Genomic DNA, 19,187 nt, shown 5'->3' with positions numbered 1-19,187 from the left:
AAAGGGGGGTACGTGTGTGTGGTGGGGCAAAAAACTGCCTTGTAGATCAAAGCTGGCAAGCAGAGTTAGCCCATCACACTCACGACATTGGTGCGGTGCTGACAAGATAATTTGCGTTTCCGTTGCGTCGGCGTATCGTCTCGTTTGAGAGGCCATCTCCGAAGGGTCGGGCAGGCCGAGGAGACAAGACAAGAGAAAGCCGGAAAGCAGAAAAGCAGGAAAGGGGGACAGAAAACAGGATAGCAAACAGCCGGTGGGCCTGTTTTCCTTCCGGTCAGAGGAGTTTGCCGTCGAGTCGGTGGCCGGGCACCAATGACAAGAAAAGGGAAAAAAAGAAAAAATACAAACGGAGAATGACAAGAGAGGTCCATCCACCGCGACCTTTGAGACTACTGCAGCTCTGCAGCCAATTTCACACAGAGGTGCAACTGTGCGCTTTGGCAGATACTGTCTCTCGTCCTGGCGCGTCTGCCCTGACTTTCTATAGCTCTACATGGTAAGATATATGTGAAAGAAGTAGCGGTCAGGCTGCAGCAAAACGACCGTCACGCCGCATACGGAGCGGCTGAGACAGGGTGCCGGACGATGTATGATGTATGATGTATGATGTATGATGTATGCAATCTAATATGCAACAATCCAATAAGGCAGCTGACAGAGGCCTGACAGAAGGCCTGACCGCCCTCCTGATCACGGTCAGCCTTGGGGCTGTCGGTCGTCGACCTGTCAGATGTCGCGCATCTTTCTGCTTTTGAGGCCCGTACAGTCTCTTTCCTAGCACCAGCATCATGCATGCACGCGAGCACACAAACGCATACGCAAAACGTGGTGCAACCGCCACATCAGCTGACTGTTCAGACATGTCTGTTGGTCGAAAACAAGATAAGCCCCGAGTGCCTTGGCTGATGCCCGCACTAAGCGCAACGCAAAAGTGATGTCGATCCCACCACGAATCCATCGCTGAGACCGCTAGCCCACGGCTCGAATAAGTCCCCCGCAACCACTGCCGCCGTCTCTGGCGTCTAATTGGCCAAAAAGCCAGTATGCCCCAATACTCTGCTACATAGTCGTAGTGCTGTCTCGCACGTAAAACACCCAGCCCGGAACAATTGCCCCGTCAGCTCCTACGACGTGCTCCATACTCCATACTTCTACTCGTACGGAGCATATTATGTCGTACTCCGATTCCTCAGAGCTCCACGACCCACTCCAGCCTTTCCGCCTCGCGGCAAACACGTGCGATTTAAGCGCTCCAGCCAGAGCAGCCAGACGGAGACGACCAGAGACCACTGACAGCTTGAGAGAGCTGCGCGACAGGCAGCAGGGGGACCAGCGCCTGCGTGCCGCCTGTGATTTCTGTGTACGATGCATCTTACTCAATAGTGCCTGCAGCTGACCTGCTGCATGCATCAGAACGCATCAAAAAGGAGTAGCCAGAGCCCAGACGACAGGGCAGAGACGTGACGCCGGCCACGTCGTGTCCTGCAGCCGCGCGAGGCCCAGAGCCCAGGCCCAAGCTGGGCCACTGCATGCGAAACCGCTCCCTTGCGTGTCCGACGTCGGGATTGTCACAGCAACCTGGCCTGGCGTGGTTGCATGCAAGCACGAGGGAGGTGGAATCGCGCACATGTAGCAACAATGCCAGCTTCAGCCGTCGATGTTACGACCACAAACATGCAGGCGACAGATGACCGTTTTCGAGGCCAGCTCTGCTGGCTCTGCTGGGAACAGAACGAGGATAGAAGAGCTGGCCATGAAAGGCCATTGGCGAATGGATCCCACATTGCGAGAAATTGCCGCACCATACATAGTAGCGGCCGCAGAACATGCCGATCGCAACTGTTTCCAGCCCAACTGCCCACCGTTGTATCCAAGCTCAGAGACCCCCATGCCGCAGCATCGGAATTGCAAAGGGCGGCTCAACGCGCACGCTTGGATTCACCCAAAGAAATTTATTGTTGCTAGCTTTTCCAGTCACTTGTCGCTTTCCTTGTATCTCATACCATCTAGTAATAACTTTATATTTTCCGGTATTGCTGTGCTTTTTCCTTTTCGGGTTTCCGATCTTATGTCTCCCGTTCAAGGATTGTAGACGAGACCTAGGAACTTTAATTCCTTGAGTCATATTCCATCTTTTTTTACTCAGCCCGATTTATTTAACGCTATTACTACTCCTATGTACGTGTCTTCCATAAGGAGTTTTAGAGGTGAGTTTCCGTAGATTAACAGATCGTCAGCATAGGATACCGCTTTTGCTTTTTGGTCTTCCAGTCATTTTTTCATTACTGTTATAGCTAGGTAAGGCGATGTTGGAGCCCCTTGCGGAACTCCCCTTCTTACGTTACCTGCTGGACTGCTTTCATATTGATCTAGAAGACTTCACTGCAGTTGTGCTCATTCCTCTACTGTTTCACAGTCATCTTCAATCATCAGTTCTTTTAACACTTCTGTTCCGTTTGCTTGAACAAAGTCCGTTACTATGTTTTTTAACACATCTAGCGGTTCTGTCGCCTTTCACTTTCTGGCAGCCTCTTTTTCTAGAGTTTCTGTTTCGTCTATGAGTAGCTCTTCTGGCAGCTTTGGTGTACTTAGATTTATATTCTCTATGTAGAATTGTATTCTTTTTGGTACCCCTGCCTTGTCCAGGAGTTGTGTTATTGTTGCTAATTGCACGTTGTTAAAGAAACCTTTCAAGTCGTATTCGTAGATATTTTCACTTCCGATTACTTTCTTTATTATTTCCCTTCACGCCGACAGAGTTCCCTTGCCTGGAATATAAGCATGTTGACTTTCACTCACTAAGTCATTCTTTGTTGGTCGCGAGTTTTGGGGCTTGCGAGTCGAGGTGGGCTTTCCAGGCCAGCCAAGACAGCGGCAATCCATGTAATACTGCTTCACTAGGCAGACACTAAGCAAACCTACCTTGCGTGAATCAATTCATCTCCTCTGCTCTTCTTCTCACCGTGATACGCCAATGCATTTTTCTTTTTTGTCGCGGCCCACCAAGAACCATCCTTCGCATATTCGAAGATCCTCTTTGTCTGGGTGTTCTACTCATTAGTCTACTGCCCAGTACTCCGTATGCCTACGATGTTGTATTCACATGGCCTCAGCCGAGAGATGGTCAAAAACCAGGGCAAGCAATGAAGAGCACAAAGAATGCCATCCCAAATGATACAAACAAGCGAATGGCAGATCGGAGAAAAGCCATCGGACCCGTCGGTACGTCGTATGCAAGCGACGATCGGAATGCAGCGAATGAGCAGAGACGGAGGCGGCGCCATGTGCTGACCATGCGTGCGGATGGCTGACGCATCCGCGAACCTGCAGGCGGAGGGGTCGGACACGAGAAGAGGAAAAATTATACGGTGCCGGTAATTTTGCGTATTGCCGTATAAACACAAAGCCGGCTGCAAGATCCCATCTGGGATCGTGGACTTGTTTTTATTTTTTGTTTTTGTTTCTTGTTTTTGTTTTCTGCACGCTTCGGGAGCTCAAAGCGAGATGCGATTTATCAGATACAGGGATTAAGAAGTGCAGACAAGCCATGGCCCCGGAACGATGGCCGAATCCCGAGATTGGAACGGGAGAGAGAGACATGTGCTGCATGTATGGGGACGAACAAGATACATTGTGCGACGTGCTTACCAAGAACGGAACACGGCTCTTGCCAGTCTCAGAAGGAGCTGTTCTGGGTGAAAAGGAACCATGGGCCGGCTGGACATGTCTAGTTATCTAACAGAGTACATTGGCTCCCTTCCTGGCCCGTAAGAGGCTTCTCTGGCACCAATCGCGGCCCAGGCGAGAGCAGAGAGTAGAGACAAGGGTGGAAGAGGGATCTTGGGTTTTTACACAGTCATTCTAAGTGGATACTACGTCGTACGGAGTATTTGTATCTAACATGGTACTCGTGCCCCGCCCCACCCAGGGCGCGCGTTGAAAAACGCGCACCACCATAGGTGGTGCTAGCCAGCCAAATAGTCACACCAGCCAAATGAGCACAATTCAACGCGATTTAACTTCAAAAAATCGCTGAAAAGCCAAAAAAAATAGCTATGGACCAAGACGAAATTGAAGATCGATTGGCTGCGGCTATTCATTTTAAGGAAGCAAATCCGAAGTCGCCAGTTCAAGCCGTTGCGCGTCAATTCGACGTACCGCGCATGCAGCTTACCAGGCGCCTTAATAGCGGTTCTGGCTACAGAGGACGCCCTGCCACCAATACGCGCCTCTCGCAGCCAGAAGAGGCTGCTTTATGCAGGTATATCGACAGGCTAGAGATGGTAAACCTTGCGGTGCGGCGGGAGTTTATTACGGAGGCAGCGAATACGATTTTATGTGAGCGGCTTAGTGATTCGGATTACGAGCCGGTTGGTCTTCACTGGACCTCTCGCTTTATTCAGCGCCACAAGTACGCCGTAATGCGCCAACAAACCCTTGAACTAAACCGTCAGACAGAAGAAAGCATACCCAAAGTGAAAGAGTACTTCGAAAAGCTGCGAAAGGTCCTAGCAGACGAAGGTATCGACCTATACGACATATGGAACATGGACGAAACTGGGTTTCGAATTGGGAAGGGGAAGAACCAGCTGGTAGTTACAAAGCAGCGAAGGGCGTAGTACTTGGGCATGGCAAAGAACAGAGAATCTGCTACTGCAATTGAAGCTATTTCGGCTGGTAGCTAGTGGCTTCCTGCTTTTCTAATCTTGGCTGGCAAACGTTATATAAGCCGTTGGTATACTCTCCTAGAGCTACACGGTGATACTTTGATCTCTTTAAATGAATCAGGCTATACCAACGACGAGATTAGCCTTCGGTGGCTACAGCACTTTGACGAAAATACAAAAAGACGAACAATAGGCTCGAAAAGACTGCTAATACTTAATAGGCACGGCAGCCACCACACGCGCCAGTTTATTGAATACTGTAACAAGAACAGTATAATCCCTTTTAGTCTTCCTCCGCATCTAACCCATTTGCTTCAACCTCTCAACGTTGTAGTTTTTCAGCCGTTAAAGCACTATCACGCCAAAGCTCTTAATATTATGGCTTGTGACGGACTAACAGACTTTGGCAAGCTTAACTTTCTTTCGATTATAGAAGACGTTCGCCGGCAAGCGTTTAAGCCGCTTACAATCACCAGTGCATTTAAGAAGACTGGTATTGTACCATACAACCCTAAACTGGTGCTTAATTAGCTTAAAATACGACAAGGCTATCAGCAAGAGCAACAGCGTCTACCAACACTACCTTTATTATCGTCATCACCACCTAGTACACCTACTACCTTACGCCAAATCAATAAGGTAGCTAACAAGCTAGAAGACTGGATAGAGGATAGTACCGAATTGGACCAAGAGACCTACAATAAGCTTCGCCAATTAATTAAAGGCTCGATTACCGTTGCTGCCGAATTAATTCAAACAAAGAAAGACCTAGGCCGCACCAAGCTTGCTGAATTAGCAAGAAGAAAAGCACGATTAAGAGCAAATACAAGCCTACAGTCAGGAGGGACCCTTAACGTGAATACTGCCCAGGAGATGGTTGTTTAAAAGGATGAAGAGAGAGAGGCTAAAGAGCAGCGGGCGATCAAGACTGCGGAGAAAAGGTACTACAACGCAATGAAGAAGTGGTCTATGGCTGCCGCGAAAAGGGCTAGGGAGATGAGAATCGAAGGGAGATTAGGCGTATATGAAATTCGGGAGGCTGGGAAGCGCATGCGCCGCTCAAAGCGAGGTTAAAGTAGGAGGTGGTGATAATACAGAAATAGTGCTCATTTGGCTGGTGTGACTATTTGGCTGGCTAGCACCACCTATGGTGGTGCGCGTTTTTCAACGCGCGCCCTGGGTGGGGCGGGGCACGAGTAGATGCTCATCTTACATGAGAATGCTATGTGCTAGGGTTCCCCTGTCCGTCTTCTACGGAGTATTTCGTACGAAGCAATGTAGATGGCAGATGGCACCCCCCGTGCGCTGCGAGCCTATCTCCCCCTGTCCCCCTACGATTTCTACTATAATACAGAGTACTCCGTACAGAGTCAGAGTACGGAGTACGACGGTTACAGGCGAAAGAAACTAGGGTAGGTTCAAGTACTGACCAGAGTCCGACCAGGGGCTTATGGCAGGCCAGTGACTTTTTTAAACAGTGCGCGGTACAAATTCGTACCCTAGTAACTTACCCTTGTAACCTCCGTATATCTACTGTACTCATGCTCCTTACTATCCAAAATCGGCAAAACTTCCTCTCACAGGCCCCTGCCAGAATCTGCTGCCGTCGCCGCTAGCACATGCACGGAAGCTTGGTCGTTCACGTCCAGCCACAGCTTGCATACACGGGGGGCTCGACTGCGTCTGGCATCGTGCTCCACGGAGCTTCCCTTTGTCAAGTGGCCAGGGACCGCGTGTTCGTATCACCGTCTTTTGGCCCGCGCATGGCAGCGGCCCTTGTCAGACGGCTGGCGTCTCTTTGGCAGTCTGTTGTTTTTGCTAGCTCAACCGCTGTCTCAGCTGTCAACCCCGGCCACTTTGCTTTCTGGGTGAGTTCAAGGCACGCATTGACGGCAAAGTACGGAGTATTATCCTACACTACGTATCGCAATAGTGGGTACTGGCGTGTGATTAGTCATCTACAAATTGCTTTTTTATGGCATTTCCACCGATCCAGAAAAAATCGAGATTTTCTTCCGAGTTTGTTCCTCACAGAACAACGAGAGCCGTCAAGCAGTTGGGTTTCGCACGATACCATACGCATCATGCAGCAGATCGGCGGCCCAGGCCCAGCTGCTGACCGACTTTCCACTTTCCTCCTCTGCATTGCAGTCTGTTTGTTGGGCTCCCCGAGCTCCTGCAGGCTTCGCGTGGCAGTGGCCAGCAACGAAGCTGGTCGTTTGCTTCGCCTGCTTTCTTTTTTTCTTCCTCCCGTTTTCGATCTCTCCCACCTAGCCTTCCTCTGGTCTTCTTTCGACTGGGCTAACCTGATTCTGCCTGCATCGTTTAATTAAACCGCTGGACTTCCCGACCACCTGATGACATGCATGCAGCTCACATGGAAGAAACAAGATACTAAGAAGACGAGAACAAGCGGAGAAGAAAGCGGTGAATAGGATTACAATCAAGACGACGATCGTATCTCCGCCGTCGCTGAAAGTCATTTTCCTGACCGTCTTCGCGGACCCTCCGACCTTGTCTTCCGTGAAGTGTGGCCCATTCTGGCTGAAAGCTGCGTCTGCAGCTGCAGCTGCATAGCCTGTAATTCAGGGTTCAGGGCTCTGGATACTGACTACTCCAACGGAGTGCTCTTTAGGAGTGCTCGTATTTTCTGTCGTATTATGACGCGGGAGGTGAAGATGACCGTTGTCTTTACAGGTATGTGCACAATCCACTCTATCGCATTGCCTTGCCCTTTCTTTTGCCGTGGCCGCCGGCGCCTTTATGATGATTACCAAACAAATACAATGCTTGACTTCCGAGAGGACTTTCAACCCATTTGCGGAGAACCAGGACAATCTGATAAGGCGTCGAACTGGCTGATTTTACTTGCCTTGACCGCGTTTGCATATGATGGAACATTGCTAATGAAATCAGTTACCCAAACTGCAGACGACAGGGCAATCCATCAGGGCACAAAGGCACCAGTATCTGCGCGTACAAGAGCAGTCTGTAGGCGGTCAGCTTGGCCTTGCGCTTTGCTCAAACTCTGCTGGTGCCGTGCCTCCTCCGGCGGCTACGATACGCCGCTGTTACTGCTTTTGGAAAAGCTGGCGCACCATGGCTCTCAGACCGTATCCTACGTGTCCAGAACAGGACTTCTCGGTAGCACCACAGACAGCGTAGATCGTGTCTAGTGTCACGAGGGGACGTCGAGATATGGGAGCCTCGGGGGTCCGACTAGATTGACAGCGACAAGGCAGATTTGTCGAGAACCCCGAGGACACAACTGCCGTTGATAGAGCGTCGTCATTGTGCAACGGCTGGCTGCCTCCCCTCTGTCTCATCGAAGTTCCGGACAGGCCATTAGTCCAAAAGCCTCTGGCCCTCGGGGCTGGATACACGCAACGGAAATCCGACGTGTCCGGAGGCAAATGGCAGGTCGTTGCGGAGAGGACGGCCTGGCACTGGGGAAACGCAAGCAGAGCGCCTCCATCTTCCCCAGACGTCCGACGAGAGGGCAAGTAGACTTTGGATGCGAGCAGTTGTCGCTCCTCTGTAGAGAGCATGCAGATGCCAGGCTCCTTGACCTTTTCAGTGGATGCTGTGCAGCTGTGCTGATACCGCTGTTTCGTTTCTGACAAGTTGGAGAACTCTCACCGCTGGTTCGGCTCGAGGCCGTTTTCAACTATGGAGTATAGCTGTATGCACACGATGCTGTTGCTCGTGTGGCACGGCATATCTGTAAGAGTGGAGAGACAGTCGCTCCTTGATGAAGTTCCTCGTGGTCTGCGTATGCGAGTCAAAGTGAAGGGGCACGATGATATTTCGCTGTATGGATTCTAAGGATGCTTTTCAGCGGCGATTAACGCAGTCTACGCTTCCACCTAAGGCCATGTGTCTCACACAAATCCAGGTTTTCGTCTTTGCCACGAGATACATGCATGATCATGTTCTTTCCAGCTGATTGCAAGACCGATTCTGCTCGTGTATATGCACGCAGGCCAAGACAAGACGAAAACGTCTGAAAAGAGGCTTAACCAGATGCAAGGCATGTTCTATCGTCTGCGCCTTCTGCGACGTCTGGCCGTTTTGATACTTCCAGCGCCTCCTGCAGCAGGCCACACGGAGCGGTAGCTGAGGCGAGCAGTAGGACAGCACACGCGCCTACAGGCTCTCGCGAAACAGTAGCGGTTTAACACGTCTGAGCGTGCGCATGTCTCGGCGAATAGCGGCGGATCCATATTGTCCGGCGACCAAAGCAGCACATTACTCTGTATGCTGGCTCTGGCTCTCCCTGTGCAAATTCCAGCAGCTTGGCGTGGGGGGACAGCCAATGCTCGAGCACAGCTAGCTGGGCGTAGCAAATCGGACTGTAGTGGCCTCGTGCCAGCAACCGATCGACGGGCTGACATGCGATTGGGGGGGGGGGGAATAGCGCAAGGCAAGACGGAGAGATCGGAAATTTGAGAGGTGCTGGTGGAGTGGCAACCGTACTCCGTACTACGTCGTATGTAAGATTCTTACATTTTATGGGAAAGAGATGCAATCTAGCGTGGTGGCTGTCCAAGGGTGTGCTGCACGATGATGGGGGGTGTGTCGGGGAAGGAGGGGCAGTATTTCTAGGGCTCAGCCGCTGTTAGAGAAATGTGATGTGTCGCAACGTAGGAGCCGTACGGATATACGAGTAAGGTACGTTGTAGGGCGTGCCACAGTGGTCGTCGCAGGCAGGTGGCAGGGACAGGGGGGCTGGCGCTGTTTGTACTATGTAACAAGGAAACAGCCGGCGAGCCAATGAGCCGGCGAGCCAGGCCAACCAAGCCAGCCAGGCCAGCCAAGCCAGCCAAGCCAGCGAGCGGCTTGGTCGGTGGACGCGCTAAACAAGACCTCTGATCGGGGGACGGGCTGCTAGCTTCTTACGTCGTAGACTGCTGGACCCCCTGTCCCGCGGGACGCTCCCGCGTACGCCAGAGGGGTTGAGTCGCGGCCATAGGCTGAGAATTCCATAGCACAGCACTAAAATACCCCAATGATGTGCCGGCCAGCTAGAGCAAGACCCGCCCGGCTGTCCCGGCGCGCTCGAGCTGAGTCGAGCCGAGACAGTGGTGCTAGGGGGGGCTGGCAGGTTACATGGACACCATGCACAGGTGTGCTGCAGGCGACCTGCTGCTCGTGGGAACTCTCACCTGCCGTCTGACCAACTGTCCTGCCATCCGCTGACCGTCGGACCTGGACTCTTGGGGCTGAACGCGCGGACTTAGCAGAGCAATGGGCAACCATGACGGTCGATGGCCATGTGCTTTTGTTTGCGAGTGAGAGACCATCACGGCCGGAGCTGACCAGATGGGGAGAAGCGTGTCCACTGGCGTCGTTGTGCTTCCCCACCTGAACCCCTCGGCTGCCGTTGTGGCGGATTGGCCCAACTGCTCCGTCGTAGTAGCATCTTAATTAGTCCTCTTTGCGGGGAGGACTCACCGGCTGAAAGAAATCTGCCGATATGGCGTGCCCAGGATGGCGTGGCCTGGATGGCGTACATACTCAGGTAAACGAGCGGTGGAGGAATGGGCGTCTGGGAATAGCAACATCTCTCAGCGACTGACTAGCCTTATGGCATGCTGTTCACCTTGAAGAATGCAGGGGCCAGCATGTCGTAAGTCGATGCGCAGCCGTGGACAAGAATGGACGGTAGGTGGCGAGAAAGCCACGGGATACCGAGTACTCGTATCGTAAACAATAGCTGCCAGAGGACAAGAAAAAAGCAACAAGGAAATGACTGATCAAGACCTCCTAGGAGGCTGACAAGTCATATTCTCGCCTATGGTCGAGACAGGGTTGGCTCATTGGCCCGGACGCGAAGAGGACTTTAGATACATGTAGTACGGGAAATGGCTGCGAGCAATACGACTACGATGCCAACGGCTAGTAATCAGAGGGGGGGTTCCCAAGGACGGACCACCGAGGCAAGGGGGAGGGGTCTTATAACATGTAATACATAGTACAAGGGACAGAGAGGACACGGCCGCTTGTGGAGGCGAGGGCAGAGACGGAAGCCAGCGGGATGCTAGCCCGGTAGCCAGGGGCGGACGAGAAGCGAGGGGGGGAGCTTTCTGTCGATCGGGACCCCCAAGTGTAGTAGTGACTCGGAAAAAGAAGCAAAGCGAGGGTTGTGATCGGCGGCGGAGAGAGACAGGAAGAGCAGTCCTTATTGGACAGAGAAATTTGTGATAAGACCCGCAGGAGAGAAGAAGGGGAAGGAGAAGGAAGGGGAAGGGGAAGGAAGGAGAAGGAGAGAGAAAGGAAGGAGAGAGAAAGAAAGAAGAGAGAAGGGAAAGGAGAGAGAAGGGAATAGGAAAGCAGGAGAAAAGGAAGCGAGAGAAAGGAAAGAGAAGTAGAAGAAGAAAATGGCAGGTTGAAAAATGGCAGAGGGAAACGAGGGCAAAAAAAAGGGCGCGTAAGGAGCAAGGGCCAGACCCAGACTCTCTCATCTTGCAGGTGCAGCCCCCCCTCGCTCCTTCCCCCCCGGTCTGCCAGTAGCCGCAGCGCTGCACTACCGCAACATGTTTTTTCTTTCTTTTTTCCGACATCTCCATGGCGCATCCGCGGCGACACGACACAACAGCCAACCGCCAGGCGGTCGAGACAAGGAGCAAGCAGGAGAGCAGGAGAACAGGAGAGCAGGAGAGCAGATCAGACGGTGTGGATCCTGACCGCCAGTCGGGCTTCCCTTCCAGACCTTGTTATAAGAAAAGAAGAGGCCGTCGAGACAGGATGGCCTCGACTGTCTCGACTGCTTCCTGCTTCATCACCATCATCATCCCGTCCACTTGTGTCTGACACGGCTCCTCGACCTTCTGGTCTCGCTCTTTTTGTCTTTGCCTTTCTGTCTTTTTGCCTCTTTGCCTCTTTGCCTCGGACCCCGTCCTAGACAGAGACGTATATCTCGCCCCAGCTTGGTGAGACTACTGATCGACGATCGACATTCCTCCCTCGCGGGCCGACCGTCTGCTGTTCCCACAATTTCCCTCGCGCGTCTGCTACTTGTTGTCCTCGCTGCCCACCACTCCCTCGCCGCCCAGACCTGTACAGGTCGAGACCGTGGCAGCTCCTTATTAGGACAAGAGAGTCTTCTCGTTTTCCATCTCGACCGGTCTGCACTTGCACTCTGTTCACACGCACATCTCTTCCTCCACATCCATCTGCTCCGCCATCTACACGATGTCTTTCATGCCGCGCAACGGCCTGGCCACCGGCCGGGACGAGGGTCCAGCCCAGCCCAAGATGCTGCCGCCTACGCTCACGGCCTTTACCTCTCGGCTCGCCGGTCGGCCCTCGTCGCCGGCCAAGTCCAAGGCCAGCAGCGGTGGCTGCACCTACATCGGCAGCAGTGCCATCAGCTTCGACAGCGACGAGGACGACGACGAGTGGGAAGACGACTGCGGCCAGCTGCGGCTCCCAGACGCCCGCAACCCCAAGCAGCACAACGACGACGAGCACGACGGCAAGATCGTGTTCAAGCGCATTGCCGTGCCCAGACCGATACCCCAGACCTCGCTGCTGTCCCAGATGCTTCGCCAGCAGCAGGCCTCTGGCATGGCTCTTGCCAGCAGCAGTAGCAGCAGCAGCAGCAGCAATACAAACATAAACAACAACACCACCACCATTACTTCCTCGGCTGCTTCTGCCTCTACTATCATGACCGACGCCCAGTTTCCCATTGACTTTCCCAACCCGCTGCGCTGTCATCCCACTTCGAGCCAGTCTCCCAGTCCGGCCGAGTCAGACATGCCCCAGCTGTCATCCTCTCCTTCGGCTTCTTCTTCGTCTTCTGCCTCCTCCTCTTCCGCCTCTTCTCTCGCCTCTTCTCCATCTTCCCCTCCTCTCGTGCACATCCCCCAGGTCGCAGGCGGCTTGCTCTTCGTGCACCGCTCGCCGCGCGCCATCGTCGACAGCACTGGCCCCTTCACGTCGATGCCGTTTAACGGCGCCTGTGGCCCGCGTGCCGATCCCACCGTTGTCGTGGGCGCGCCGCCGCGTCGCGATATCTGCTGCAACGGCCGGCTTTTGCGCGGTGAGCTCAGCAGCACGCTGCACTCGAGCATCCTGGACGAGAACAACTCGCGCTACATCTTCCGTCAGTACGGCAGCCGTCGGTGTGTGGGTGGTCCGGGAGAAGACCAGGTCGAGAGCCGTCCGTTTCCGCCGGTCCGCCGCACCCAGTCCGCCCCCGATGTACTTGCCGTTGCCCGCGACGCCTGTCGGCTCGTGGAAGAGGCAGCCAGGGCTGAGAAGACGGGAAAGGCAGAAATCACGGACAAGACAGAAAAGACGGCCACCGACACGGTCGTCTGTCGTGGCGTGCGTGACTACCGCTCGGTCCAGTTCCGCAAGATCGAGTACGTCGACGACTACGTGGCGCCGCGCAGCTGGAACTGGGGCATGGATTACCACTCCAAGGGCTGGTAGATCCAGCCTGGCCAAGACTCTAACACACAAACACACACAAAAAGGCGTAACGAGGACAAGGACATGTAACGGAAAACGAATGTAGGAATGATGTGAGAGATGACGCGCAAGGATACCCTTTTTCTGGATAATGAATTTCCTTTGTCTGGCAGGCTGCTGTCGTTGGTTTTTTTTATTTTTTATTTTTTATTTTTTATTTTTTATTTTTATTTTTATTTTTTATTTTTTATTTTTATTTTTTTCTTATTTTCTTACTTCTTATTTCTTATTTCTTATTTCTTATTTCTTATTTTCTTATTTCTTATTTATCTTTATTCTCTCAATTTATATTTTACCTTCCTCGGTGCTTCTATCTGCAAATCCGTTCCCCATTAATTGGAAGTATTATTAATCGAACTCCTGTTGCCAATGTATCATCTTGCTTATTCTCTGCTCTGAAGTGCAGACTAGGTAGTTAACAACGAGTGAACAGCTCGAACGAGTGATTGTCCGACGTTTCCTAAAGAGGATATCCACCCCTGAAGCCACTGTCACCCTGTTCCTGGTTGGCACGCTCGTGCTCTTCTCGTGTCACGCATCTTACCATCAGTCTGGGACGTGTGTGGTAGCACGGCTCGGCTACGGCAGTTCATGATTACTGAAACTCGGTTGTATTCTGTGAACAAAAGGTACTTCTGGCTTTGCCAGACAATGCATTCTCGGCTACCTATTTTGCCGTGTCATTAATAAAAGCAAACAAAGAAAGCACAAACGCAGAAGAACAGCAGACCCAAGTCCCGGCAACGCGAATACCTACGGAACATCCATACCCAGACCATCCAGCAACCCAGAGCAAGATTAGCCGACCCAGAGAAAGCGATTTCCTTCTGCCATTCGCACCGGCCTAGATCTCTCTCGTTGCCCTGAACGGAGGACGACAAGCACCGGACGGAGACGGTCCCAAATGACAGAAGACAGAGACAGAAGACAGAAACGGGAAACGACAGGATGCCTAAATGTCATGAATGACACAAGGGCAGAGACAAGGAAGGACAAGCACGGGAGAAACGGCAGAAACTAAGCGAGCCCCCGACCAACCAATGAACCTCGTCCACCCGTCACTTGCCGCCCTTTTCGAACAGCGCGCCGTCATCTGAGGCGCCACGCTCGCCGACTGCGCCCACATATTGTTTCTTGTTGGTGCCGTGATTGCTGCCGGGGCCGATGCCGCCGCCGCTAATATTGCCGATGTTGCCAATATTGCCGCCGGTCGGGGCGCCATGGCCGGTCTTCCCAGCTTTGGCACTTCGTGCCGCCTCAGCACGCGTGACGATGTCGTGCGCGGACACCTGGTAGAAGGCGAAGAAGCGGGACTCCATCGTGGAAAGGGGCGGTGGATGGGCGGGGAATGGCAGGTGAAGACGAAGAGCAGAAAAATTGAAAAAATTGAAAAAATTGGGAGAGCAGGCGAGCAGAGACAGGCTCTTTGTGGAATTGAGCAGGAGAGCAAAGTTGCAGCGACGAGGTGAGAAGTGATTTCTGTCTTTTGGGGCCAGTGTTTGCCTGCAGCAATGGATGCAGCGGATATTTTTCGGATTGGCACTCTTGGTTCGGGGGGAAAGGGTATTCTTAAGAGGACTGGATCTCGTCTCGGCTCCGTTCACGGGATGCAGAGGTCCGACAGCCTGGCAGCTGGACAGAGGGAAGAGGGAGGAGAGCGAGAGGAACAAGGGCAAGCAGGAGACAGGGAGCGAGAAAAATGGCGACGGACGCAGGTAGGATTTGGGGACGGATGCTACCACTCTTCCTTGCTTCTGCATCCATGCATGGGACTTGGACGGACAAGGACGAGCAGCAGTTGTTTTTATGTGCAGCGAGACAGGAGCAGGAGCAGGAGCAGGAGCAGGGCATGTCCGCCGGCATGCTGCGAATGCGAGCCTGCATGCTCGTCCATGCATGCATGCCTGTTGAAGAAGGCCTAGGCATTCCGAGCGAGAGATGTGTGTGTGTGTGTGTTATGTCTTGCTCTGTGCTGGTGCTGGTGCTGTTGGTGGTTCTGATTCAACGGCTACTGCAACAGCGACCGCTACTGTTGCTGTTGCTGGTATTGCTGGTGTTGCTGATGTTGCTGCTGTAGCTTGTGGTGCTGTAGCTTGTGGTGCTGTAGCTTGTGGTGCTGTAGCTTGTAGTGCTGTAGCGTGTGGTGCTGTAGCTGCTGGGACTGCTGTGACTGCTGTGACTGCTGTGACTGCTGAGACTTCTGTTGCCGTAGCTGCTGTAGCTGCTGTTACTGCTGGCTCCCTCGCCCACTCGCCTCACCTTGCTCCCAGCCCGTGCTTCCCATCCTCTCGTCCTCCCTCTCTCGCCCTGCCTTGCGACCCGTTTTCCAGGTTGCACCACCACGGGGGAAAACTGGCCGTGACAAGGTCCCTCGGGCCCCCACACATCCATACATCCACATATCCACAACATCCCCCACCCCGGCCGGCCAATGGCCGGACAGCGTCCCCCTCCAAACTTTCTTTCCTGGTGTTACATCTGGCACATTCTGGTGGTCTGGCCGTCAGCGACCGCCGCGGAGAAGGGGGGCGGATGGAAGGGCCAGAGTATTGGGCGATGGCTGGATAGGAGCAACTGGAGAGGGGGGATGCACAAAGACAGGTCCTGGGATCGGAAGCTAGGCGATGCAGGCCCGACAAAGACGATGCTGGGACAGGCTGATGGGCGCACACCGTCACAGCGCTGTTGGATGTCGACCTGCAGAACGCACAGGCTGGCAAACCGGATGTCAGCCGGACAAAGCCAGCGCAGACCGAGAGCCAGACGGATCCAGAACAGACACGTAGAGGCCGAGCGATAGGAAAGGGGACAGAGACGCGCGCGATAAAAAGAAACGATAAAAGATGAAAGCTGGACAGAGGATTGGTGAAGGAGGGCGGAAACAGCCCAATCCGGACAAAAGCAAGGAAAGGAATGTTTTTGTGAAAACGATGAAAAATGAGATAAAAATGAAGTAAAAACCCCCCCGAAAATTCGCCGGAGACCAGAACCGGGCTTCGCCTGCCTGTGAGACACAGACGGGCAGATCTCGTATCTCTCACCATGTGCTGGCATAGCGCAAGCATCGAAGGAGGTCGACCTGTCGGCGAATTCCTTTCGCCTCTCGCCTCTCGCCTCTCGCCGCCGACACCCCCAGAGGCATCGGCCAAGGGGTGTCAGCAGCGGGCTGTGGTGTGGCGCTTCCTGGCCAATCCGCGCTGCCTGACCTCCTGCACTCCTGCAGCATCGATGCCCAACCCCGGCGGAAATACAATGGCAGCTGCCCATCCATCTCTTGGGCTCTTGGCGTAAGCACGAGGCTGGGCTCATTGGCCGTCTCCGTCGTCACAGCAGATGCGAACCGCCCGTTGCCCGGACCAGCAGCCCAAAGCCACGATGCGCCCACTCGTGCAGGCGTCCGGCGTCAGGCATCCATCGCGGGCGCGCAGTCGTGCCATGTATTAAGCCTGCGTCGTGTCCCCCCCCCCCCCCCCCCCAATCCACTCCTGTCTCAGGATCCTGTTCTCCCCAGCCTGTGCGCAAGCCACGTGCCGCCTCCTGCTGCCGTCTGGCCGAAGAAGAAGAGAAGAAGGCAGGTCACCATGGAGGCCCTAGCTGCCCTGAGCATGGCCTGCAACGTCTTCCAGGTCCTCTCGTTTGCCCACGAGACCTTCGTCCTGGTCAGGACCATCCGCCAAAACGGCACGCCGGACCCGAACCTGGCCGACCGCGCAGACCAGCTCGCGAAGCTGACCGCGCAGCTGGACAGCGCCCTGCAGCACGCGTCGCCTGTCCTGCAGCACACCGGCGCCCCCGCTCTCCTCGGCCTAGCCCACAAATGCAGCACGGCCTCGGGCGAGGTCCAGGCAGAGCTGCGCACCATCGCCAGCAGCCGCGCTGGCACCGTCTGCAAGCTGGTCAAGACCCTCGCTCGGCGAGGCAAGCTTGGGCGTCTCGAGAAGAAAATGCACCAGCACCAGCAGGCCCTGCTCTCCCGGCTGCTGGCCGATGTGTGGTATGCTGCCAGCCCAGATATCCGCAGACACGATGGACAGACAGGAGTGCTAACTCTCCGAAAACAGGAACAGGCAAGAGGCCGCAGCAGTCCAGCTGCAGAATGGCTTCACTAGCCTTAATGCCGACATCAAAGACTTCATCCAGAAATTCGAGCAGGGGCAGATCTCCACTGGCCAGCTCCTTGACGCGGGGAATGTCGGCATGCTGGCCTCCCTGACAGCCAATGTGGACACCGTCCGACAGTTGATCGACTCTGGAAAGGCCGAGATCCAAGGCCACATCACTGCTGCCGCTCAGACGATCCAGGTCGCGCGGGCGGATGAAGAGCGCCTGAACAAACTCCGCAACAGCTTGCGATATGGCGACATCAACTCTCGACGGACCCAGATTGAAAAGTCACAGGCAGACACCTTCAGCTGGGTCTTTGAGCCGGATAAATCGGGAAAGTACCACCCCTTCCGAGACTGGCTTCTCTCAGAAAAGGGCCTGTTCTGGGTCAATGGAAAGCCAGGCTCCGGAAAGAGCTGCTTCATGAAGTTTCTTGCCCAGGACAATCGCACGGCGGAACTGCTCCCCGGTCACGCTATCTACTCTTACTTCATCTGGAACTCGGGAAGTCTGATGCAGCGAAACCGCCGTGGAATGTTTTGCTCTCTCCTCCATCAAATGCTGGCCAGTAACACCTACGCGGCCCAAATTCTCCAGGCTTCCCCTAGGCTGTCATATAAACAAGAGTCCTCGGACTGGGAGCTAGACGAGCTAGAGATGACTCTGCAAAGTACCCTCAAACTGCACACCCAACCTGTCTGTCTCTTTATCGATGGACTAGATGAGTTAGACAGACAAGATGACAACTTCGATCTCCAAAGGCTTGTCCGGGACACTTTCACATCCGTACCAGGGCTCAAGATGTGCGTCTCCAGCCGGCCAGAGCCACTCTGGACTTCCCTGCTACATGGCGTCCCCTCGATCAGACTGCAGGACCTAACCCGGAAAGACCACAAGATCGTGGCGCGAGAGCTATTAATACGGTACCACCAAGATCCTCTCAAGGATGAGAGCGAAACGACAATCCAAGGCCTTGTGGACCTACTAGTCGAAAAAGCAGAAGGTGTTTTCCTCTGGCTCCGATTGGCGCTAAAAAGCTTGCAACGTGGATTGACTGGCTCAGACAGCTTTCATGAGCTGCAGAAAAGAATCGATGCTCTACCGAGCGAGCTCACTTCTCTCTACACAAGCATGTGGAGCCGGTTGGGAGATGACGAGGCCACTTGGCGACGGGAGGCTGCCCTATACTTTCACCTCGTTCTCCAATTTCCCGGGGACCTTGCAATTAAATCTAACGACGGCATGTCCGATGGCTGCGAGCATATGGTACCGACTACCTTCTACTTGGCGCTTGCTTCGGATCTCAAGTTTCGAACCGACGTATATCGTAACCGGGCTCAGTTGTCTCGTGACGAGCTGTTCTTGCTCAGACCAGAAATACAGAGTGCTTGCCGCAACATCCAGAAGCGGGCGGAATCTCGATGTGCAGGACTACTAGAATTTACGACAGCCCAACCTACAGAGAAATCACAATTTACAGGGATTTTCTTCATCCATCGCACTGCTCGAGAGTATCTTCTTGATACGCAGGAAGGCCACCGGCTCCTAGCTTGTTACCCCCAAACAGATGCGTCCGAAGCCATTTGTCGCGCCTTTGCTTGTGCAGCTCTGATTTGCGACGTTAAGCGCCAGTCCTTTTCAATTAGTATGGTGAGATCATATTCTCCAACCAGCCGCAGCTACTGGAAGACACTCCACCTCGATAGAAGTGGTTTTCTTTCTGATTCTATAATATCATATGGACCTCTTGCTCAGACAAATTTATCTGCAGCTGATATGTTTCTGCTCATTAAAGAGGCTTTTGATGAGCTCGCCATGACAAGCCTGTTCGAAACTGTTGCCAAAGCAGAATGCTTCGATTTAACTTTGCAGCTATATGAACGCAACATCAGACACGACGAGTCGTCGAAGCTACTCCTGAACTATTTGTGGCTG

At 53.7% G+C, this 19,187-nt stretch overlaps 3 protein-coding genes across 3 annotated transcripts; 2 read left to right on the top strand and 1 right to left on the bottom strand.

The window, feature by feature from the left end:
• Window positions 1–11,861: 11,861 nt before the first annotated feature.
• Window positions 11,862–13,109, top strand: CMQ_8102 (uncharacterized protein; the record flags this gene model as incomplete). The annotated part of the gene is made up of 1 exon (XM_014315643.1): window positions 11,862–13,109. One exon carries the CDS (start codon window positions 11,862–11,864, stop codon window positions 13,107–13,109), a length of 1,248 nt encoding a protein of 415 aa, XP_014171118.1.
• A 1,097-nt stretch (window positions 13,110–14,206) lies between these two features.
• On the bottom strand, window positions 14,207–14,467 carry CMQ_8058 (uncharacterized protein; the record flags this gene model as incomplete). The annotated part of the gene is made up of 1 exon (XM_014315599.1): window positions 14,207–14,467. The coding sequence occupies one exon, from the start codon at window positions 14,465–14,467 to the stop codon at window positions 14,207–14,209; it is 261 nt and encodes an 86-aa protein (XP_014171074.1).
• A 1,723-nt stretch (window positions 14,468–16,190) lies between these two features.
• On the top strand, window positions 16,191–18,801 carry CMQ_8158 (uncharacterized protein; the record flags this gene model as incomplete). The annotated part of the gene is made up of 4 exons (XM_014315699.1): window positions 16,191–16,435; window positions 16,660–17,142; window positions 17,210–18,559; window positions 18,783–18,801. The coding sequence occupies 4 exons, from the start codon at window positions 16,191–16,193 to the stop codon at window positions 18,799–18,801; spliced, it is 2,097 nt and encodes a 698-aa protein (XP_014171174.1).
• Between the last annotated feature and the right edge of the window lie 386 nt (window positions 18,802–19,187).

Source organism: Grosmannia clavigera (assembly GCF_000143105.1).
Source record: "Grosmannia clavigera kw1407 unplaced genomic scaffold GCSC_161, whole genome shotgun sequence".
Taxonomy (NCBI): Eukaryota; Fungi; Ascomycota; class Sordariomycetes; order Ophiostomatales; family Ophiostomataceae; genus Leptographium; species Leptographium clavigerum.
The sequence above is the reverse complement of the archived record's forward strand: the minus strand, read 5'-3'. Positions and strand labels throughout refer to the sequence as shown.